At 34.3% G+C, this 24,671-nt stretch overlaps 3 protein-coding genes across 11 annotated transcripts in view; 1 reads left to right on the top strand and 2 right to left on the bottom strand.

The window, feature by feature from the left end:
* LOC127867479 (dynein axonemal heavy chain 3-like) overlaps positions 1-4,938 on the top strand; it is a 127,962-nt gene extending 123,024 nt beyond the window's left edge. For all 8 annotated transcript variants that reach the window (XM_052408644.1, XM_052408647.1, XM_052408646.1 and 5 more), the window contains 2 exons: positions 462-583; positions 2,370-4,938. In XM_052408644.1, the coding sequence (XP_052264604.1) occupies positions 462-583; positions 2,370-2,666 (419 nt within the window). In that variant the 3' untranslated portion in view covers positions 2,667-4,938. The remainder of the gene's footprint in view (positions 1-461; positions 584-2,369) is intronic.
* A 1,278-nt stretch (positions 4,939-6,216) lies between these two features.
* Positions 6,217-11,903, bottom strand: LOC127867482 (uncharacterized). Its single transcript, XM_052408649.1, has 3 exons — positions 11,736-11,903; positions 8,436-8,600; positions 6,217-7,485 (listed from the first exon to the last, which is right to left on the bottom strand). The coding sequence occupies exons 1-3, from the start codon at positions 11,791-11,793 to the stop codon at positions 7,271-7,273; spliced, it is 438 nt and encodes a 145-aa protein (XP_052264609.1). The 5' UTR covers positions 11,794-11,903; the 3' UTR covers positions 6,217-7,270.
* A 2,224-nt stretch (positions 11,904-14,127) lies between these two features.
* On the bottom strand, positions 14,128-21,350 carry LOC127867478 (uncharacterized). Of its 2 annotated transcripts, none has more exons than XM_052408639.1 (3): positions 21,230-21,350; positions 17,457-17,588; positions 14,128-15,798 (listed from the first exon to the last, which is right to left on the bottom strand). In XM_052408639.1, the coding sequence occupies exons 1-3, from the start codon at positions 21,333-21,335 to the stop codon at positions 15,569-15,571; spliced, it is 468 nt and encodes a 155-aa protein (XP_052264599.1). In that variant the 5' UTR covers positions 21,336-21,350; the 3' UTR covers positions 14,128-15,568. The 2 variants fall into 2 exon arrangements, with proteins under 2 accessions (XP_052264599.1, XP_052264600.1); XM_052408640.1 differs by lacking the exon at positions 21,230-21,350 and adding an exon at positions 20,469-20,631.
* Between the last annotated feature and the right edge of the window lie 3,321 nt (positions 21,351-24,671).

The raw sequence follows: 24,671 nt of genomic DNA, 5'->3' as shown, positions 1-24,671 counted from the left end.
TCCCAAATGGGACCTAACAATTCTCAATTGGACATATAAAAACAATTATTTAGATCAACAATTAGTTTATCTCCGTTCCAGCTCTATAAGTTACACTTAATTAAATTTAATATTTAAAACACTTTCATTCTCATTTTCGAAGCATTTGCTAGCAAAAAACAACAACACAAATTTCCCAATTTTGGTCAAAATGCAGCGATTTTTCCCAATCCTAAGGGATCCTGCCCCATTCCCATAATGGGGGACAAAAAACACTGCCTGAACTTAAATGCAGTGGCAATTATGGTACCAAATTGAAAATCTGAATGACATTGTAGTGTATCTGAAGGATGTTTTGGCTGTTTTATCCGCACGTTATTAAATGAGTAGTTTAATAACAATAACAGAAATTATTTTATATTATCTGTGGCCCACAAGCTATTTAGAATTTGTTTGCATGTTTGGTTGTTTTTTTTCCTCAGGTGTGGCTCAGAACTATGCCAGAAGGTACACCATTCCTATTGACACCATTGGCTTCGAGTTTGAAATCATGGGAGACGAAAGGGACGGATTAAAGAAACCAGAAGACGGGGCTTTATGCTATGTAAGCGTTATTGCCCGTTTCTAATCTTACGTGTATGTTATACCAAGCCTCTTGAGGACTTTGTACTGTGAACTTTTGTTATGTTCAATAGCGTCTTTCAATTTCCCCTGCAATTCCTACCATTTATACATAAGCAGTACTACAAATCCCTCAGTTGTAAAGCATTGTTTCCTCCACCATTCTCATTGTCTAAGGTAATATGACTAATATGACTAAAATAAATTGATTTAACTATACAACTATGTTCTATAACTTACCATGGATAATTGATTATGAATACATGTAATTGTATGCTGATCGCATTTCCAAAATAACATTACTTTGCCAACGAAAAAAACGATTATTTTGAATACATTTCAACTAACAAGTTCTTGGAGACAATTAATATATACGAGGCAGAATTTGATTACATATTATACAAATCTTACCTGATGCAAATAACTATTTAGGTAATACACACAAATTTAATTCAGATGACTTTCGCATGAAAACGATCATCATAATTTTTAAAGCCCCAAATTGAAGTTGGATTGCCTTGGGCCATACATGCCATAATTTTTCAGACCAATTCCGGGACATTGAGTTAAATTGTCCGGGACTTTTGCCGATTTTCCGGGACATGTATGATATGTAGCGATATTTATAGACATATGCATTTTTGGTACGTTTTTTTTTTTGTTTCGCATCGTTCATTGCAAAAGTTCGAAAGTCTATCCGGAATACACTTGATCAATTAACGTCAAATTCAACATTACTACTTCCGTTACTAGATACAAGCCACGTGTTTTCAGTGTAAGCGTTCTAAACATAGATGGTGACGTCACTGCGTTATTGTTATTAAGACCGTAGTTGTTGATACGCCTTTATTCATTTATAACATTTATATAATAAAAAATACAACAATACAGTACCGTTAGATCGTCAACTCAAATCAATTCACAATACATACAACCAATCACAATAACATTTTTATATGCTTACTTTTTTACTCAACTTCTTTGTCGGTTAAACGTGCGAACATAAACTGCTTTTAATTTTTTACTCTGCGATGTTGGACTTCAGATGTGTGAACAACTATCATTAGCCCTTACGCAGTGGGAAATAATGACGTAGTAGATTAAAGTCAATTAACAACCACATTAAACAATGCCGCCTTTTCGGTTTGACCGCGAACGTGAGACAATCGATTTGATAACAGGACCCCTGTTAATTGATCGATTTTGACACGTAGCGTAGTCTGCCTATTCGGGTAGGCATTGTCATGGAGACGCTGCAGATATACACAGATTTGAGGTGCAGTTAAGCCTAAGATAAGGTACATGTACGTATGTATTTTGTAAATTCCGGCATATTTGACAGATTTCCGGGACAGCGGGACAAGTTCTTCATTTCCGGGACTGTCCCGGACATTCCGGGACGTATGGCATGTATGCCTTGGGCATTGCTTGTGTCGTTATGTTGCAGACTTGGTTTCAATTACTAACTTAGTATTTGAGTCTATCCATTTCCTATAGATACATTTTATGTTATGCTAATTGCACTGTTATGTTTCCCAGTATATAATTTTAGGTCGCCTTAGTGTTGTGGATATGGTGTCCTCCTAGCGACCCGAAGGTCATGCATATGATCCCTATTGTGGGAGACTTCTTAAGATCTCTCTCAAAGCACACAAAGTACTGGTTCTACTCAGGAGGCAGACTCTAGAGCTTTTTGATAAGCCTAAGGCCTTCAATGCCATCAAGCTAAAATAAATAGGTTTACATTTTATCAAATTACTTTGTTTCAGGGCTTGTTCTTGGAAGGTGCACGCTGGGACCGCGAGCGTAAATTCATTGGGGAGTCCCTGTCAAAGATCCTGTTTGATTCGTTGCCAGTGATCTGGTTCCGTCCAAATGAGATGTCAAAGTTCAAGGAGAACCCGATCTACAAGTGCCCTGTCTACAAGACAACAGCCCGTCGTGGGGTCTTGTCCACTACAGGACATTCCACCAACTTTGTCCTCTACATAGAGATCCCGTCCAGTAAGCCGCAGTCCCATTGGATCAATAGAGGTGTGGCGGCTCTATGCCAGCTTGACGATTAGAGAAATGAACGATACAAAAATCCCCCGCTTTTTTCTAATGGGTTTATACTTTTTTCTAGATATTTGTATAATGCGATTTTTGTTACCATTTGTTGTTTTCTTTTTAGGAATAAAGGATTTAAGAAATGAACAAAAATCTCCCATTTTCTCAACTCTTCTTTTTTTGGAGTATGTTTTTTTTTTTTTAAAGACATTTATAAAATGTGACTTTTGTGACAATTTTTTGTTTTCTGACAAGGAATAACTTGCTAATTTGTATTAATTGCTTTAGTTTGTATGGAATTAACTGCGAGGCAAAATACATTGTTATTTTGTGACTTTTGTATTCATGAAGAAATCTTTTTTTGTGCGATTAAGTGTTGTGACGCGATGAAAGTATTTAAAAAGAGGTTTTACCCACATAAAAAAATTGATATAGTTTGGATACTTTTACTTTTGCATTATATTAACATACGGTTTGAACTACTAATTGAATGTGTTTAACATACTTAAACTAAGAGGTGTACATTATTTTGTAATAATTTTCTGCGATGTGCCTGTTTTCAATAACTTGTTAAGGAATGCTTTATATCCGTCCATTTTTTTTTCAATAAATTGTAGCCACTTTACTTGTTCTGTGATTATTAATGGAACAAACGTGTATTGCTTTCCTTTTTTTCCTAAGAAACATGTTGTTATCATGTTTGACAATTTTAATCATTTGTTTACCTCATCTTTAAACATCTTTAATCAGTAAATCACTATGTATTGGTTTAATTTAACAACTTGTTTCTATGTAAATGTGAGCATTTTGAGTATATTTAATTGACCTTTAACTTTGAGTGCCTTTCTATATATATATATATAATTTAATGTCAGACGTTTGTGAGAAACTATGGTAAACAATTTTGAAAACATTTTTGTTCTTGTAGGGTTTTGCCAGTTTTATTCTGAACAAAATGTCCCTTTTGTATAAATTAACCAACTGCAATGTTCAAATTGTATCAAAAGTCAACATGATAAGATGTAAGGCAATACCTGGCATTATATGAACCACAACATGCAAAAATGGGTCTTATGCCATATGCAGCCAGCTCAGCCCAACTTGGGCAGCTGTGCATTAAGGCTACAACCCACCCTGTCCACTATTGAGACCATTTACCTAGCTTGTCTTTACAAGTGACATCGTAGCTCCAGACCAGACTTCCGCATTATCGCATAAGAACCATTTTCGCATAAAGCGTCTCGCATGAACAAGACTTGATTACATTTGAGCATATTGTAGGATTGATGATTGTTTGATACAGCTTCAATTAGTTTGAATATGTTTTTAAATCAACAGTTTTGATATTGCCCGGTACTATCAAAACTGTGTGTGTATTATGATGCCTTTTTGCATATTTGTTTACAATGTCTATCATTTGTTTTGCATTTGTTTTACATGCCAAAGTACTATTATAATATTGTTGTGAGTGATGTGTTTTCACACGTGGTTCTGTGATATTGCTACTTTACACTTGTTTTGTTTCCTACAACATTATATTATATTTGGTATCACTAATTCCATGTGAAAATATATTTTGTAACGTTATTAAAGTATCCTTTTGCATCATTTTACAATCGTGACCTTGACTTAATTAACAATTGTAATGTTTGTCCTAAAATAATATTATAAACAGTTATCAAAGTAAGTTATTTCACTTAATTTGCATTTTTTCTAGTAATCTTTATCATTAGGTAGTGCCAAACATAGTTGCCAACTAAAATATCAATACATATCAGTGGCTATTCTTTTTCCTTATTAAGTGAGGATTTCTGTTTAATCTATTCATACAATTTTTACACAAAAATTATTTTGACCAGCTCTTGTATTTAAATTATGTTTTCTAGTATTACGACCTGTGTTGCCTTGTTGGCATTTGGCAATGAAGCCTCGTGTTATGTTGAACATTTCGTAACAAGCTTGCACATTTTTCAGTATGGAAAACATTTACTAACAGGACTCTGAAGTCTTGATGATGCTGTCCTCAGTTTTGTTTGTATATTTGTACATGTTTTACAAACATGTTGCCTATTTAGAAATACTATACAGGGTCAAGCTTAGTTTGAAACACGTGAACATACCCTTCAAACTTTGAGAATTAATCCTAACTGATTCCACTTAACAAGGTATGTTACAAATTAACATATTAATTAATTAAGCAGGGATGCCAATTTTCAAAATGCTACTTTTATGAGACTGTATATATTTTTGTGTTTGTTAATCATGATGTAATAAAATCATACAACTACCTACTTGTGTTTGTTATGCAGTAGTGATTTTGGTTATGTATGAACAATTGTAAAATACATTTTTGATACTGCGTAACCTGTGGACCTCAATACCTCATGTTTTTTTTTCCCTTTTTTTTAATGCCCCAGGTAGGGTGGCATATAGCAGTTGAGCCGTCAGTCTGTGCGTCCGTCCGAAAACTTAAACATTGTCCATAACTTTTTCAATATTGAAAATCGCAACTTGATATTTGGCATGCACATGTATCTCATGGAGCTGCACATTTTGAGTGGTGAAAGGTCAAGGTCATCCTTCACGGTCAAAAAACAAAATCAAAGGGAAGTAACAAGCTTGAAAGGGAGATAATTTCTATTTATCATTTGGCAGGTACAGATCATTTTTACATGGGAAGTAATATTTTTTAAAGGGATATCATAAAAAAAATATATATACAAGCGGCACAGTAGGGGGCATTGTGTTTCTGAAAAACACATCTCTTGTTCCTTTCTTATGTTTGGATGATCGTATGTTCAGGCCGACTTATGACTTCAAACTCAATAGAAGTCTCGATTTGTTCCCAAAGATCAGCATACCAATAAAGTTGATGTTAGGGAAAGGTGCGTAATAACCAATTTCTTATTGCAAGCGCCTATGCTCTTGATCTATGACAACAAAATCAAAATGTAACTACGTTACCTTACAGGTAACCACCACATCAATTTAGATTATTTCTGGTGATAGTGTTCTCATGCGATTGTGCAGAAACAAATTTTAAACTGAAAGCCCCTGTAACCTTGGCTTTTGACCTCAGAAAATAGAAAATCACCCAAAAAAACATTTTACAAATGTGAATGGTCACAGACGTTTTCACTATATTGCGAAGAAACAAATTTATAGCTAAGCTCTATGACCTTCCCCTTTGACTTAAATATCAATAGGTGTCCTTTCAACTCCCAAGTATCAGACATACAGATTGAAATGATCATAGGTAAAAGAATTATTGTAATTTCATTAATAAACTTATTTCAAATTACAAGTGCCGGTGACCTTTAACCTGGTGAACTAAAAATCAACCTAGCAATGTGTATTTCTTTCTTCACAAGTAAAGATCAAAATAGTAAGCATGATCTTACGTCAGAGTGCTCTTTATATATCGTGATAAAATCAAAAAGTCTGAGGACTGATCGATAAATGGACTGACCCACGAACAGGTCTTTTGTAATAATTGATCCCTGCTTCCTCAAAGGGGGGCATAATTGTCTTAAGTATTCATATTAAAAGTAAAAACATAATAAGTAATATTTCAATTGTAAATTTATTTAGTGTTATTTCTTATAAAAATAATGACAATATATACATGATAGGATACATACAATTAATTCATTAAAAATTATACATTAAACAATAGGAATGTCAATCTGTTTTTCTAGACATAAATGTAAGACGATTTTATAAAAGTATGGACCGAACAAACTAACATTTAAAGGCCATGATATGCATTATTAAATTTTTGCAATGCTCAAAATTAAATATCCTTGTATATTAAAAGATAAATTCACTATATTTATGGAATGGTAGTGTAAGCTTTTTTATAAAGATTTTACTTTAAAAAAATATATGTACTTATTAATTTTGAACAATAATGAAATGTTTAAAACAATAAGAATATTCATATAATGTGATTGATTATACAAAAAATGATGTGCATAATGAATATGTTATGTACATATATACACCTATTCTACAGTTTATTTACAGGTCTTGATATGTATTTGATATGTTGGTGGTGATACCATCATAAACAAAAACAGGTTACAAAAATATTCAATCAATATTTATTCAAACAACACACTCTCTTGTAACAACTTCACTTAAATGCCTCTGTTATACTATCACATACATTACCATTAAAATGGATTTCATTTCAGAAAATAATTTTTCAAAGGATGTATACAATCTTTAAGATAGATTTTTAGGCATAAAGGCTTTGATAACCTATATTTTGCTTGCAAAATGACAACAAAATTACAATTATAAATGTTTATGAAATCATTTTCTCTTCAGAAGCAACATAGGTTATCCCAACTTATAAGTGAGAAAAGTGATATGGTTTACAAATCGTATCTCATGTCTGATTCCTACACACTGAATACAAGCAAAAATCTGCAAAACTTGTACAGTAACGCAAATTAAGTATCAAAACAGAACAGTAAACATTCACTAGTTTTCTTATTGGTCCCAATACTTAAACACTAAACATTCACTCAAAAGTCACATTCATATCGCACTCACACAATATTCATACAGCACTCACACAATATTCATATAGCACTCACACAATCATTACATGACTTCACAACCATTTCTTCAGTGCAATACTGACACTGCCCAGCAGCGCCACAAGCATCACATTTAACGACATGCTGCCCGCTGAGTTACATGCGTCGTGCTGGCAGTAGCATGTGTTTCGGAATACGCCAACATTGTCCCAGGACCACCGGCAACCCCAGGCAATACCTTGATCTGTCTGCGAGGCACAGCGACGGGTAATCTTGATCCACGAACCATCTGTGCACATTCATAAAATTATAAGCATGCATGATTGTTTTCTTATAAGAATGTTTTGTAAAACTGTAAGTCTTAATGAATGAAAATCATTTTAAAGGGGATAACTTGTGCTTGCATCGCATGCCCCTTGGGAGTTGGAGGCATTAAGATTTGCATTTATATGTTAAAAGGAAAGCCTGAAGCATGTGTTTCAAACTCCTTAAATTCATGAATTCTTTAACAGTAAAATCAACTTAATTTGTAGATGATCGTAAAAAAAAGAATTTGGCCGTGACCAGGTTTTGCAGAATAATGGCCCTTTGTCTGTATTTTCACTATTTTATATAGTCAGCAAATTGTGTTTTCAACTACTCTTTAATTACAGAAATTATCACGCTAAATCTCTAACAGTTTTATAACTTAAGTGACTGTGTAAATAATTATAAAGATGGGAATTTCGGCTGCGACATTAAATGGTAGAATTGTGGCTCATTCTCTGTTGTGCCACTATAGAATATATATATCACCATATTACAGTTTGGAGAATGGTGCATAAACTTTCCCAGTTGAATGACCTTAATGTGTAGATGATTGTTAAAAAAGAAATAATGGCAGCCATGAGTTTTGTCAGAATTATGATCGTTTGTCTTTTGTCAATGGTAGAATATATGAGCTGCGTTCTGAGAAAACTGGGCATAATGCATGTGCGTAAAGTGTCGTCCCAGATTAGCCTGTGTAGTCCGCAGAGGCTAATCAGGGATGACACTTTCAGCCAAAACAAGATTTTCTGTAAGAAGGGACTTCCTTTAAACAAAAAATACCATAAAGCGCAGTGTCATTCCTGATAAGCCTGTGCGGACTGTGCGGACCGTATTAAAACACGTATTAATTTGGGGTGCTTTATGAGCCGAAAGACATCGAATTCACAATGATATTATCAGAAAATCAACCACTGAGATTAATATACTCACAGCCGGCGCTTTCTTGGTAGATTTTCACACAGAACTGGCCCGGTGTGTTGGCCTCAAAGCTGTTACAATCTACCATGGCGTTGATGGTGGTGTCAAAGGGGGTTTCTTGTGGGCATAGGTCAGAATTCTCTTGGCTATCACACTGATAACACTGAATGGCTGAACCTGTCAATGATCAAAATCACAAACTCATTAAAGTTTCATGTGACTGCTTATCACTGGTTTATTTTTGTAAACCATAACACCTTTTATTATCAAACCAAGTTTGAGCATATCATCTTTTTTGTCCAAGTGGGATACGTGATTATGATCATGAAATTGGAAAGATTTACGTCTTCAGATTGAGAAATTGGTGTATTCGTTTTTTTGCTTCCAAATACTTTAAAATGGTCCTCGGATGTTTCGCCCCCAAAACGTTTCCGCCCTGGTCGATTCGCATCTGGTCGTTTCGCCCCCATATTAGCGGAACACTAGGTGTTGAGTAGTTTAATTGGTGACCATTATATAATCATCAAAGAAAGTACCCTGAAGCATAAGTCTTAAATTAACAATGTATTTCATTCCCTCATTATGTAATTGTGATAAAACAGGTGTTAGTTATGGTAGGTATAGCGCTTACCATTTGTAGAAAACGAAATGTGAAAACATTTGGAGATCCGTATTTAAAAAAATAACAGTGCTGCTATATATTGTAATGTAAATAATTACGACTCATTCAGTTTATAAATGTGCTTTGCTGTAATTTATTATTGTGTGCTATGTATTCTCGATTAAACTTTGTGTTCTGTTCTATTATATTCAAAAAAATATTCATGTAGTGCAATTTCATATTTAATACAATACAATGTATGGAAATAAAGCATTTGTTTTCTTGTATGCGTGATATTCTATTAGTATTAAACTATTTATTAAATTCAATTAAAAATGACTTTGTAAATGGAAATAATATTAAGAAAGTGATGACATATTATAATGTTAAAGTAGTAAGACAAAATTAAACATCTTAACTGCGATAATTTCCATTTATTAACTTGATAGCTTACGCGCAAAGTGGTGCTTGGGCAACAATCAATTACTGACACACGCCTTCGATTGTCAATAAATAAACAAATCAGTTTTCTTTTAAAGTGCTCCCTAAATGGATATTTGATTCACAGTCTGAACAGGTGTTATAAACATGCCATTCAATGCGGACAGCTTATCTGTTAGAACATTGCCGCTAATCCGATGTTGTTGCGTAATGTTATTTTAACTATCAGATAAAGATCGTCGTGTATTCGCTTTACAGTAAAAATTATTTTATAAAATGTCGTTTTTTTAGGGTTATTATTATTATTTATTTATTAATAATGAAATGATAACTCAATAAGTTTAATCATTGACGTGATAAATATCCTCTTATTAAAAATTATATAATGGTCACCAATTAAACTACTCAACAACTAGTGTTCCGCTAGTATGGGGGCGAAACAACCAGGTGCGAAACGACCAGGGCGGAAACGTCTTGGGGGCGAAATAACTAGGGTGCGAAAAAACTTGGGCGCGAAACGTCTGTAAATCCTTTAAAATTGATAACTAAATTTTGTCAAGCTGTCAATATTATATTAACTTAAGTGTTCATGCCATAGAGCTTCATAGGGAAACTAGCTAAATGTTGCATTTTATTTCTAAAAAACAAACAAACCATCAATTGGGAATTTCTTGACAGCGATTTGGAAAGTTGTAATTTTTCCCTAGAATCGGGAGAGCGCCGTTTTCTGGAACTTTATAAAAGAAAATAAATCGCTGACATAAATTAGCATTTTTGTAAATTCTCTGAATAATTTTGAATAACAAAATGGAATATATTATAAACATGTCAGGGGTTCCGCTGTCGATCGCCATTGGCGCCAAATGGCGCTAATTTTTTTAAGTGGCTCAAATTTTTTTAAAGTGGCGAATTTCAAAAAATTTGCAAAATCCCATCCGAAAATGTACTGCGAGTCGAAAAGCACGCGACCAAGCATAAGCGGCCAGTGTTTTTCAGTTGTAAATATTGATTTACGACGATGTAAGCGACCTACAGTGTAGAGTGCACTGAAATCACGGAAGCATGAAAGTGTTACAGTCAGTGTTTTTACTGCTATTGTCAAGTTCTATGGGGGTTATTATCTGATTAACGGTTCTTTTATGATAAAGAACACTCAATTATGTAACACTTAGGACTAACTGGCACAAGGATCAATGATTATAACGATATATAAGGCGATATAAATCTTTAACCATGTGTGAAAATGTGTGTACAAATTACTGTTAATTTAAATTGAGATGTTTGTCGTTCAGATGTGTATCATTTTTTTCCCTTTCAGTTTATGTGCATCATATTAGCCAAATGACCAAATGTAACTGTTAAACAATTAAATTTAGATGTTTTATTTTCTGAAATGTAACTGTTAAACAATTAAATTGAGAGGCTTTATTTACTGATGTTTGAAAAAAATTCCCTTCCAGATGATGTACATTTGTGTAATTGTATGTTTAAATAAATTTTTATAAAAAATGTATGCAGCATACTGTTCCATTGATGTTAACATTATTAGATAAGTTTGGTTATATGTGATTGTTTATCATGTGCAAACCAATGTTTTTATGTATAAATAAAGCTTATTAAGACTTGTGAAGTTACTTATTATTATTTATGTATTTACATACTTTTAAAAGTAATAATATAGTCAATGACATTGATGTTGTAAGGTTTCTTAGACGATTGTCATAATTAATAAGGTCGGAATAACTAACAGTTTCGCGCCGCGAAAAAGTGGCGACAACTTTTTTTGGGCCAGTGGAACCCCTGCATGTAATCATGCTTATCTAAAAAATATCAAATGCAGACTTCGCTTTAAAATTCCCCATCTGAAGTACCCAGTCATCTTTCCCCAAAATTGTATAATAAACCACAGTCAGTAACAAGCAAAACTTACAATTTTGGTTATGATTTTTTTAATCTTTATGAAAATATTATTTTTAATGTGCAGTTGAATCAGAATATTGCTAATACTAAAAGTAATACTAATAAAGATCTTCGTTTGTCATTAACATGACCGTTAAGTTTCTTTAAAAAGCCATTTATATCTGATATAAAAATCAAAATGTTAAGGCGAAATAAATTTCATTTCCGGTTTTTGTTGTTGACAATGTTGTGACTAATATTTTAACAAACACACAGGTATTTTTTATCATTTGAAATTGATAGTTAACGGGTGGTTATGTCACTGTGTTCATATTGATTCAGTTCTTCCTCTCACGAAATAATTGGCTTACCTTCTTGAAAAGAGAGGAATAATCCTAGCAAAACTGCCAGGAATTCTAATTTCGCCATTTTGGCGGATGTCGTTGATAGTTTACCTTGGTGGCGCTGCGTTCAAAGCACACCTGAGTTTATTTGCATATTTTACCTGTGTCACGTGACCGCGGCGACAAACAATCCACCGGTGCACAGGTAAAAAATGCCTTGCGAAAATCATTAGACCGAAACAGGCGAAGAGGCTCCTTGCAGGGCATTGAAAGGCTGTCTTACTTTCATTATACAATCTGGAGCTGCCCAGTTGCATGCTGTTAAAATGTAAATAAACATAGTAATAAGACACTTCTTACCGAGGTCGATGTAAAAAGCACTTTTATTAAGATTTAAATAAGCAATTGTAATAAAAATATCCAACAGTGTTTATTGAAAATTTGAACAATAAGATCTACCGGTATACGTGTATTATATGGTGATCTACACCCGAATCATATATGTTTCTGTCAAAAAATAATGAACAAAAAATAAAGGCATTAATATATTGCATAATTGACTATATGCATTACATATTTTTAACATATATGTATCTTCTAAAAATATAGATCTAGTATTTTGACAAGCACTGATTTAATTATATGTGTGACCTGCAAGCTTTTGTTTAGGTCCCTGTTGTGATGTAAGACAACGAATCATACTACACTGTATATATGTTTGCGCACCTTAGCACAACGTTCTCATGAAGAGCTTTTGTACGCCCTTCATTGTCTGCCGTTCATAATTGCCTGTTAAAACTGCAGAGGCCGCATTTATTGCCCATATCTACATGAAACTTGTCCCTATTATATTTCGGTCCAGTAAAAAAACTGGATAACGATTGTCTGAAGTGCATCTCGGAGAGTTTGTAATGATGAGTAAAAAAAACAAGGTCAAATTAAAGATAAAAAAGCATCTGAAAAGTCTAGAAACTTGTTAAACCTTTTCTATTGATTTTGTCCGACGGGTGAGATATGTGAAATGTGGATCTGTCCATTGACTAGACATTTCCGCCATGGAGCGAGGCATTTTCCCGTGTGTGCCTAAAGAAAAACTATTTAAACACTGTAGAACTTAAGGTTTTTTACCCACTAATCGCCTAGCTTGCTAAGAAAATCAAATTAAGGGTCATATTTTGTCCGAGTACGAAGATGCTTTTGGTTTGTTAAAGACTTGGCTGCTCGGTGTCTGGGAAATGCTATGACTGAGTCGTTTGTGAAGCCTTGTGAACACTACCTGCTCAGGTTAAGTAATGATCCTTGGTGATCTGAGGCGAGCATCTTTGGGCCTCTTGATATTTGGGTCTTTTGGGGTTTTGCTAATTAATTGCAAATGATTGCATTCACGGGAGTTGTATGCTAAAAATATCACAGAATATGTAAGTCAAAGCACCTATGGCTTGTGGAACGGATTTTTCTAATTATGCTTCCTCCATTGAATTATATACCAAGCATAATAAAACTGTCCCAATTAAGACAGAACTGCAGTTTAAGCCTAAAGTTGTATTTCTTTTAATTCATATTACTGGTATGCACGTTGCTTACATGGTTACCGACTAGTACAAAAAACCAAACCCAATTGCACATCGAATCTCCTTCACCGTAGTTGAATCATATTGCCCCTTAGTTGTATACACTAAATGCCAGTTGATTCTTCATGGGCGACAGTTGTGCAATTTTAACGGAAAACTGGGGAATATTTCATTTTTATTTTTTCTTTAGTCCGATGTCATCTTTGAACTTTTCATTTTCAATTAATTTTACAACAGTGCACAACTTGATACTTCATCCGTTCACAATCCTGACTAAATTGCACTTTATCCTGCAAATATAAGTCCTTGGCATATTTTTTTTAAAGATTATGATTACCGGAAAATTGTTAGACTACAAGCGTTCAACTTCGTTACTTATATTTGACTGGAGGATTTTATATCCGCCATTGATCATTAAAACGAGACGTGCATGCCGTTATTGAAAATGTTATGACCAAAGTACTTAATAGTCTTTTATCGGAAACCATAATGACCAAAAAATATGCAAGTTTCGACATAAAGATCCAGTGGCACATAAAACAAAGTAAAGGGAGAAGTGTGAATTAAATGCAATTAATGTCCCTTTTTGCTCAAGTAATAATATAACCAAGATCTCTCCAACTTTGCAATTTGGTAGAACCCAACATATTGATGGCCACAAAGAACGTTTACCCACTTTATGGACAAGTGGGAGTATTATTCAGGTAATAATAGCCATCCGTATCGATTTTGAAGAGTTAAAATCGGCCAACTCGGTTAGAAGTCCCGGATTAGTGTTTTGTTTACCGCAAATCTAGTAAATTCTGGAGTAAGTCTATTACAACTAGAGAGCAAACAAAGAGAGCAAATAATGATACAATGTTTATTAGACTAAAAATTGTGTTTAACATTAAGAAGATGGTATTTGCATTGTATCATTTTTGGTGAGGTGGTGTTTCATTCGTAGATAAATATACTAAAATCTATGAAAATGATAAACAGTATAAAAACAAACTATACATTATTTACATCAAAATTACAACCCATGATTTTATCTATGTTATACATTTTGTGTTCTTTATTTTTATTAATTTGTACATCAATTGTATTTGTATGGTTAAACAGGATTGTATATAGACATCAAATGCTTTTTAATTATCTTTATAACAATTAATTGATGATTATTCTTGACCTCCATATATCAAAGCAGTTAAAAATATAAAATAAAATGGACGAAAATTGCTGAAAACAAGTCACATATTTATTTAACAATAAATCACCACAATGACTTGCACGCAATTTTTTTTGCATGTGCACGTTATAAATAATAAATTTGTGTTTGTGACAAACACAAATATGCATTTAATGCATGACTAATTCAATTAAGAGCGACATATGAGCAGACATAATAAGCACATAACAAACAAAAAACTGGATGCAAGTCATCATGGTTGTTACAAAGCATTCAACATAATATCAGGCATACTTATTCCCATTCCGACAAAATATCGCACAGCATTCTGTCCGCACTGCAGCTTGCTGCACAACATTCACACAGTTCACAGTCACACTTTAATATTGCACACACATTCACAAACCGTGTTTCATTTCCTGAATAAATCTTGGCTTGCTTTTCACTTTTCATTAAGATTCGTCTTCATTTATTTCCTTTTTTGGAAAGGATATCATAATTTTAAGATGTTAACAAAAGTAAACTTTTTTATAAGGAATACAAAAGGAAGGTTGGTCTGTGAGCATTTACATTGTTCTTGCACCAAAGCTCTTTCTTTTTCTCATGATTTTTGACAGGCATGACACATAAACTCACCACAGCGCTTGACAAGTAATTTATAAGAGGATCTTATCTGGTGTCATTTCTTCAACAAACATTAGTGGTGTCAAGACAGAGCACCTTGCTAACTACTTTTGACAAGAGTCTATTGTTTTAGTTTTATAACTCTTGTTACATGATGTTACTTTACAGCAAAGTTAAAGATATTGAAATATCACAACAGCGCAACAAAATGAATTTGGGAATGTGAACAAATTATTAAGTATTTTTTGTTATTGCATTACCAAAAATGAAAAAAGAGCTATTTGACAATAAAGTATATTATTAAACAATGCCTATATCTTTTCTCAAACCAATATCATCAGCAAAAATCTGAAGAAAAAAATCAGCCATTTTTTTGCATAACGTTAGTTTTTGATTTCAATTTAAAAGATTTATGCCTTATGCCAAAAAAAGTCCACAATTTAAAAAAAAATCAAAAAAATCTCTAAATATATCACTAAAGAGAATCACTGAGGTTACAATTTCTTAAAAATTGCTGTAAGCGCTGGCAGGACCATCATGACAATGGGAATGTTGACGGACCCGGCTCCGTTGCAGCCATCCTGGTTGTCGCAGTGGCAATAACGCATCTTGACCTTGTAAGTGCCTGTCCTTTCCTGGCATTGGCGACCTGCGTCGGCCCCTACCTCTCCGGTCGGGGCGCACTGTCGGATGTACCGGGTGTTCCATTCATCATTGTAGTATACTGTAAGCAGAGCAGATTTTTCAGGTTACAATTACTGACATACAGTCTGGAATGAAGTCTTTGTACAAAGGTTTTGAACGGTAAAACAAGGTACACTAAGAACATTATTTGTCACTCACGACACTGATGTATGAGAATGTGATTTAAGAACAACCTCCAGGGAGGAAAATGCTATACCCCTCTTTCAAGGTCAACTATACTCTTCCCTTGTATATAGAATAAGATTGAGCCGTGCTCTGATAAAATTGGTTGTAATACATCTTGCATGCCTTGTCGTCCAGACACCCTATCAGGAACGACATTTTCTCTTCTAAATGAGAATACAATCTTGGCAGGAAGTGGTGTCCCTGATTAGCCTGTGCCGACTGCTATTAACCCTTTGAATGCTGGAACCGGATTTTGAAGACCTTTGCAAACAGTTTGGATCCAGATGAGACGCCACAAAACGTGGTGTCTCATCAGGATCCAAACTGTTTGCTATTCTGATAGTGGTCTTAGAAAAATAATCGAAGAAAATGCTCATTTTAGAAATTCAGCAGACAACATTTTAGCAGACATCAAATTTCCCAGCATGCAAAGGGTTAAGGCTTATCTGGGAGAACACGTAATGCAGGTATTAAGCCCTGTTTGTGTAAGATCGCAACTTTTATAACTTATGCCATAACTTAAGTTCTGAACAGATCAAGAAGGTACAAATGCATTGTGTCACATAGAAAGATATTAAACCTTTTAGAAGACTCAGTAAACACTGTGTCTGTAAGACTTTTGAATACACGGGATGAAAAATCTACTTTGAAATATTGAAATTATAGTGAAACTCAAGTTGTTATCAAACCTGACAAAGAAAAAATCACGTTTTGTGCATAGTTCATGTATGACAAATTCTGCTGAAGTTAATGTTTGGCAAATAGACCTATCATGTTTGTTAAAGTCAAATACAAAGTTTCAATAATTATACTTTGATTAAAAAAAAAATTCCTTTAACATGGCCTATGCATTTACTTCGCAAATGCAATCATGATGATGATTTAATGAGGAGTTAATTAATTCAAGTATACTGTCACCAAGTCTTTAAATTCAGACAAGATTTGTTCTGCACTGGCAAGCTCTGAAGTATCTGTCTAAACTTGGCTGATACAAATAAAGTAACAACCATTATAAATTCACTGGCATAAACACACTGAGCCCCCCATAAACCCAACCACTGTTATTGACACAAGGCAACTTCATGATGTACTACCATAACCAGCTAGATACAACTAGAGTAAAGAAGTGAAAACCTGACAGCTTCATTGTGATCACTGTCTGACCTTAAGGTCACAAGCACATATATGTTGCTCCATATACAACTCGTGAAGCATAGGAAAAAATGCAGTTTGAGTGTTTCCTCAAGTCGACTTAATCATTAAAATAAAGCAAGATAAACATTAACTATTCAGTACAATAGCTCAGATGAATTCATTAGTTAAATGTCATACTCTCATGATTAACTTACTCTGTCAAAAGCAGCCATGCTGCACAGAACACATTGAGGCTTACCAGTACTGTAAGAAGAAAGTTTTTGGTAATTGTTCATGTTTGACATGAAAGTCTGAACCGATTCTTGCATTAATTTACTTAAGAAGCATTGGTTTAAAAGAATAAATGCTAGTTTATACCTTCTTGTACAATTTTCCTGCACATTTTCACTCCATCCTGACACTGATCCAGATTGTAAGTTCTGTTGTCAAACCAGTCAGCACATGTCTTTTGGAAGTAGGAGTTGCACTGGTAGCATTTTATTGAGGCAGCTGGAACAAATGAAGAAGAAAGATAATATTTTTCTGTTTCCTGAATGATAACAATGTATTTATTACTGTGCTTTAGGTTGGGGAACATATTTGTTATACTTTTCAGCAAATCTGTGAGTGTATTATTATTTTGAATGTTTATATTTAAACATCATATTTATTTCATAGTGGTTATTGAGTCAATCAAGATGATATATTCATTTAACGTGGGGGTTTTTACGACCTCTCCCAATGTTATGGCACCAAATAATTGAAAAAAGTAGTCTTAAATGTTGATTGAAAAGAAATTAAACTTCTAAGATTATATGCATTTATTTATACTTTCAACAGAGTCTAGCTTTATATGATTGTCATTATTATTCAGGTATTACCCGGTATGTTGTCTATATGTTCTTTACAAGGGTTAGTGGTTAATTAATAGACTTTCAGTTTGTATTCTTAATATATATAAACATGTTGTGCAAACTTCAAAAAGTAATAATTCCATGGCATGTTGATGACACATAGTCAATAGAAACTATTTTAATAACAGTAGTTCTATTACTGTGTAAATGGGGATTGAATATGTAATAAAAGGCATTGTCAAACTGTCATACATGCCTGTTGTGACCCAAGCAGGTTATCTATTAACTTGCCTTTGGGAATAAGAATGGCTATCCATACATGATTTACCACTTTAAAACAGAGCATGTATTTTGTGGTCGGAATTCAAGGATTCTTATTTAAACTTTGCTTTTTAATGTTTTAAGCCTTCTTCGTAGTAAACAAATAATGACAGTACACAATGAACAAGAAAACATGATCATGCAAAATATATACAACTGAAATGTGACAGAGCTATTTTATTACTCCTCATGTTGATGTGTATGGTTTCTTATTATTAATAAACTGTCATTAGAAATGGGAGAAAACTGTCATTTGAAATGGGTGAAAATGGAGAAGATGTGCCAACACTTGGCTGCGGGTTCAGTTTTTAATAATGAAAGCTTGTCAGAATATTTTTTGTAAAGGTCACAGTGACCTTGACCTAGTGACCCAAAAATGGGTGTGGCGTGTATAACTCATCAAGGTGTATCTACATATGAATTTTCTAAGTTGTAGGTGGAAGCACTTTGATTTTAGAGCAAAATGTGCAAGTTTTAGCATGACGCCGGCAGACAACACGAGGGGTGGCAGACGTTTCCCCCCCATTTTGGGGGTGAAAGGTCCACATTATATGAAAATGTATATTAGAAGTAGTTATTTGTAATAATGCCGGGATACGTGAAAAATAACTTTATCAATTATTATTAAAATTCAGTGCATTTTATGTGTCTTAATAATTAATTTAAAAAAAAATATGTAAGTGGAGTCCTGAGAATACATTTTATAGGTCTTTGGTAAAAGTGACTGGGTGATTTTTTAATGGTTGTTTTTAGGGAAGCCTCAAACAAATTTTACCAATTAAATAGATCTAACTATAATTGTTATTATAAGTGCCTGAATTTTTTCTTTCATTAATTGAGATCCTTGAAAAATTGAGTAAAAGCACAGCTTTGATGTTCTTTGATGGTCATTTTAAGTGGAATACATGTAGTATGTTACAAATAATAGTTACGTAATGAAGATAAGCCATAAGTTGCGATTTTTAATGAAGAATAATAACTATATTCAAATTTTTACTGAAACACAAATTGTTTTGACTAAATAAATATCATATTGGGATATTTATTTTGAGTAAATAAAATTATTATGTAACATTTAAATTATAATGGCCCAATAAAACTAGTATGAACATTTTACATTGATTTGTAGAACTCAGGTGTTACCTCTCAAAAATATTCTTTAAAAATTAAAGGAAACTCAAGGATGAAAATATTTTCACAACCAGGCAAATAATAGGAAAGTTGTGTTTTCGCTAATATTAAGAAACAACACACACCTTCTATTAAACAATATATCAGGCACTTATATACAAGCGTTAATTGGATTAGCAAGTGTATATTACAAGATAACAGCTATTGTATAAAGGGGTACTTATGGTGCAATATACAGGCCCATTAATCAGCACAGGGACCTATACAAACAAAGTTTGTATAGGTCCCTGATCAGCATTGATGAGATAAGGTGACATTTTTGAAGGGGGTTAGTCATACATAAGATGACATTAGCACATTATCATACAAAAACATATTTAAATAGTTTATCGCTGCATTAATTATTATTAATGAATTGCTTTGAATTGACTTTTTTTTAATTCATAAAGTTATAAATTTTTCCTTAAATTCCACAAATTCATTCAATAAAACAGTTTATTTGTTGTTGTTGAAACGTCTTTGAGGGTGGGAAACGTCCGGAAACCCACGACGAGCTGGCTATGACAATACCTCGGGTTTTCTCCCGAAAAGCCGAGCTAAAAAGACCCAAAATTCCCAATCGGAATATTTCAAAACACACATTTCGCTAGTAAATGTTTTAAATGGAATGACATATTACTGTCTAATCTCCAACCCCACCCAGTACAAAACGTGTCACATTCAAGACTTTTGTTTAAATAACAACATTAAACGTTCAAAAAGATCACAACTTGGCATTGATAAATGTTAATCGACAGGCTGCTAAATGTCAACTTGCTGTGGCGGCCCCTTGCTGTTAACAATCGTCACAGTTTTTACAAATTTGCGAAAAGGTTAGCGAAAGATGCATATCTTGCACTGAAAACGCTGAAATATAATGCATACAATATTCTCGCATCAATGGCAATCTTTTTTAAAAATTGTCATATTGCCAAACTGAGTCTATGACCAAAATCCATTTTCGGTGGTGCCTGTGCTAATGAATTCTAGTATATTTTACAAATCGGCCATGAAAACAGACAGTAAATGAAAACAAGAAACGTACCTGTGTCGAAAATCAAAAAAATGGCAAGAGCCCCAACCAACGTTGCGATTAACCACTTCATTTTAGGCAAATGCTCAGTTTCAATGATGGAGGTCACTATTCACGTTAAAGGACATGGATTGCGCGTGCGCAGTAAAGTCTGTGACGTCAAAGAGGCTCACAAAGGGTATGTTTCGAAATAAAAAAGTAATGTTTTGAAACTGGTTCGGTAAAATCTGGTTCATCTATTTCAAGCTATTGTTTTCTTAAACGATCTGGTTTTACAATCGCACCTTATACAGCATAACGAGATGATTACTTTCGTGTGATAATGTGCGAAGTTGTCATAAGATATATATTGATAATAGAAAATACACACATGTATATTTTTACAGGGAAATGCACTAACAATTTGCATATATTCGGCGTATCTCATGATTTTAAAAATAAAGGTTGAAAATTTAGGTTTTTCGTAATAACTTAAGTTAAAGTCTAAATTGAAAACAATTTGGTTTCCAGTTGTTGGTCGCTTACACATGTTATGATCTATTTGTTACGGAATACCGTTAGTGCCATCGTGGTTACACATTAAAATCCAGATGACGATAAGTGGAATAACTAGAATAATTTAAAAAAAAACTTCGAAATAAGGTGAATAACATGATAAAACATGCGAAAGAACAGTTTTATTCTAACCTAGAAATATCTCTTGATGAACTAAATACTTCAAATCAAAAAAATATTGGAAAACACTAAAACAACTAATAAAAACAAATTCTCACCCGAATTCGATACCACCTTTACAGTCAACGGACTCAGAGGCAATCTTATTGTACATTTGTCAGATACTGACAAGTCAAACTGTTTAAACAGATACTTTGCCTCCATTGCGTCGTTGAATGACTCAACCGGTTTTTCCCACAATTCTCAGATATCTCTAGCGCAAAATTATATAACCTGTCCATATCAAAATCGGAAATTATAAATGTTATTAAATGCTTAATAACCAATAAAGCCGTCGGTGGTGACCTTATAAGTCATATTGTCATTAAGAAAACGTGTAATTCTATTACTAAGCCTTTGTGTATCCTCTTTAACAAATCACTTAACGAAAGTACATATCCCGCCCAATGGAAAGAAGCGATTGTAATGCCTCTATTTAAAAGGGGGGAACCGAATAATCCTTCCAACTACCGTCTTATCTCATTGTTAAGTTGCGTAGGCAAGCTGATGAAGAGGATAGTTTTATAAACATTTATACAACTACCTTCTTGTTAACAAACTTATATACTCCAACCAGTCGGGCTTCTTAAAAGGTCACTCCACAGTCGCTCAATTAATCGACATTTTCGACCAAATAACGAAAGGTATTCATGAAAAGAAACTCACATGCATGGTTTTCTGTGATATTTCTACAGCGTTCGACCGCGTCTGGCACACAGGACTACTCTTCAAACTTAAACAAAATGGATTTGATGGTAATTTACTTATTTGGATAAAAAGTTATTTAGGGAGTCTCACTCAAAAAGTCGTGGTTGGTTCATCAATATCTCAGACGTTAGAGCTTTATGCCGGTGTTCCACAGAGATCTGTTCTAGGCCCATTATTTTTTCTTGTTTACGTAAACGACATAGTCATGCACCTTCAATGTACTGTCCGCCTTTTTGCCGATGACACTTCCCTCTCATGTACTACCTCAAATATATATAACATTGAAATTGTTCTGAAACATGACCTACAAGTTATAAGTAACTGGGCAAAACAATGGCTTGTAGATTTTAATCCACATAAAACCGTTGCTAGTTGTTTTCATCACACCATGCTGTTCCCCAACCACATGTTTTATTTAATAATGTACCGGTCAATTTTGTAGTAAACCACAAACACCTCGGTCTTACACTCAGCTCAAACGGTAAATGGCACGAGCATATCACTAGTATAGTAAAATTGTCATCAAAAATACTTGGAATTATGCGAAAAAATTAATACATGGTCTCAAGAAAAACATTAAATCAAATTTATATTTCCCACCTACGACCACTACTTGAGTATGCATGTGTCGTTTGTGCGCTTTACGAAAAAGAAATGTTAAATAAAATACAAAATGAAGCGGCAAGAATAGTCACAAAATCTGTTTCTTTGTCTAACTTGTATTCAGAAATCAAATGGCATAGTTTAGCCGAGCGTAGGAAGTATCTAAAACTAATACATGTACAAAATTCACAATGGCTTATGTCCAGACTACTTACAAAATTTACTACCAGCAACTGTCTTTCAACAATCTGCTAGGAACCTGAGGAACGCAAATGATTATCTAATCGTTACTTGAAGGACGGAGCTTTACTCACGTTCATTTATCCCGTCGGCTATCGACCTATGGAACAACTTACCTCGCGACATAAGACTGTTAGATTCTCTATCAAGATTCAAAATTAAATTGAAACAATTATTTCTCCCAAATGTCGAAACTCCTTTATATTTTCATGTTGGTGATAGAAAATCGTCCATTTTACATGCTCGACTAAGGAATAACTGTAGCGATTTGAAATTGAACTTGTTCATCAATCACTTAGAACCTTCACCTTTATGTATGTGGAGAAGTTGAATCAGTGTATCATTTCTTTTTTATTTGTCCACGCTTTTCTGAACAACGTACTACTCTTTTTGAAACCCTACACGCAATTGAACAAATAAATTGCAATACAATGCTTTTTGGTAATGACATGGTGGATAATGACACCAACTGCTTCATATTTAAAAATGTTCAGATATTTATTAAGACGACAAAGCGTTTTTCATAATGTTGTTGTAGCATATAGTTATGTTTATTCTCCTGTGCAGGACTTCACTATCTCAAGGTTGTACTGTATGTTTTATTTCCAATGCTTTACAAACCATGATTTTCTTTCGTATTTTACTCGCGCACTTGTATTTTGCTTTCTAAAGACAAATGTTATCTTGACCATGTATAATATAGCTTTACAAAATCACGCTATCGTCACGAATATATGCAATGTAAATAACAAAACAGGGAAAGACCACCAATAATGTTGTTAGAACTTTAGGTTCTACCCTTTTTTCAAAACAGTTGTAATTCTATGTATGTTCTGTAGCTGTGTATCTATTTTGGAAATAAAATTTGTTTAAATAAAAAAAATGGCGATAAGTGCGATAGTACGATGGCGATTAATGCGATAGTACGATGGCGACAATGCGATAGTGCGATGGCGACAATGCGATAGTACGATAGCGACAATGCGATAGTACGATGACGACTATGCGACAGTGCGACAATACGATGGCGACAATGTACGGAATACCGTCAGGGCCATCATGGTAACACATTAAAATACAGAGGGCGACAATGCGATGGTTCGATAGTACGATTGCGACAATGCGATAGTACGATGGCGACAATGCGATAGTACGATGGCGACAATGCGATAATTGCGATGACGACAATGCGATAGCACAACAATACGATGGCGACAGTGCGATAGTGAAGTCATATCGTAATGTCGCCATCGTATCATCGCATTGTCGCCATGCATTGTACTATCGCGTTATTGCATTGTCGTAATCGTATTATCGCATTGTCGCTATCGCACTATCGCATTGTCGCCATTGTACTATCGCACAGTCACAACGTATTGTCGTACTGTCGTCAGCATTTTATCGCACTATCGCATTGTCGCCATCGGATTATCGCACTGCTGACATCGTATTGTCGCACTGTCGTCATCGTATTATCGCATTGTCGCCATCGTACTATCGCACTGTCGCCATCGTATTGTCGCACTGTCGTCATCGTACTACCGCATTGTCGTCATCGTACTATCGCACTATCATATTGTCGCCCTCTGGATTTTTATGTGTTACCACGATGGCCCTAACGGTATTCCCTAACAATGCGATAATGATATTGTACTGTCGCCATCGTACCATCGCATGTTCGCCATCGTGCTATCGCGTTATCATACTGTCGTCATCGTATTATAGCATCGTATTGTCGCACTGTCGTCATCGTATTATCGCATTGTCGCCATCGCACTATCGCGTTGTCACCATTGTACTATCCCACTGTCGCAATCGTACTGTCGCACAGTCGTCATCGTATTATAGCACTATCGCATTGTCGCCATCGCACTATCGCCATCATATTGTCGCACTGTCGTCATCGTATTATCGCATTGTCGTCATCGTAATCTCGCGTTATCGTATTGT

Source organism: Dreissena polymorpha, chromosome 2, assembly GCF_020536995.1.
Source record: "Dreissena polymorpha isolate Duluth1 chromosome 2, UMN_Dpol_1.0, whole genome shotgun sequence".
NCBI lineage: Eukaryota > Metazoa > Mollusca > Bivalvia > Myida > Dreissenidae > Dreissena > Dreissena polymorpha.
The sequence above is the reverse complement of the archived record's forward strand: the minus strand, read 5'-3'. Positions and strand labels throughout refer to the sequence as shown.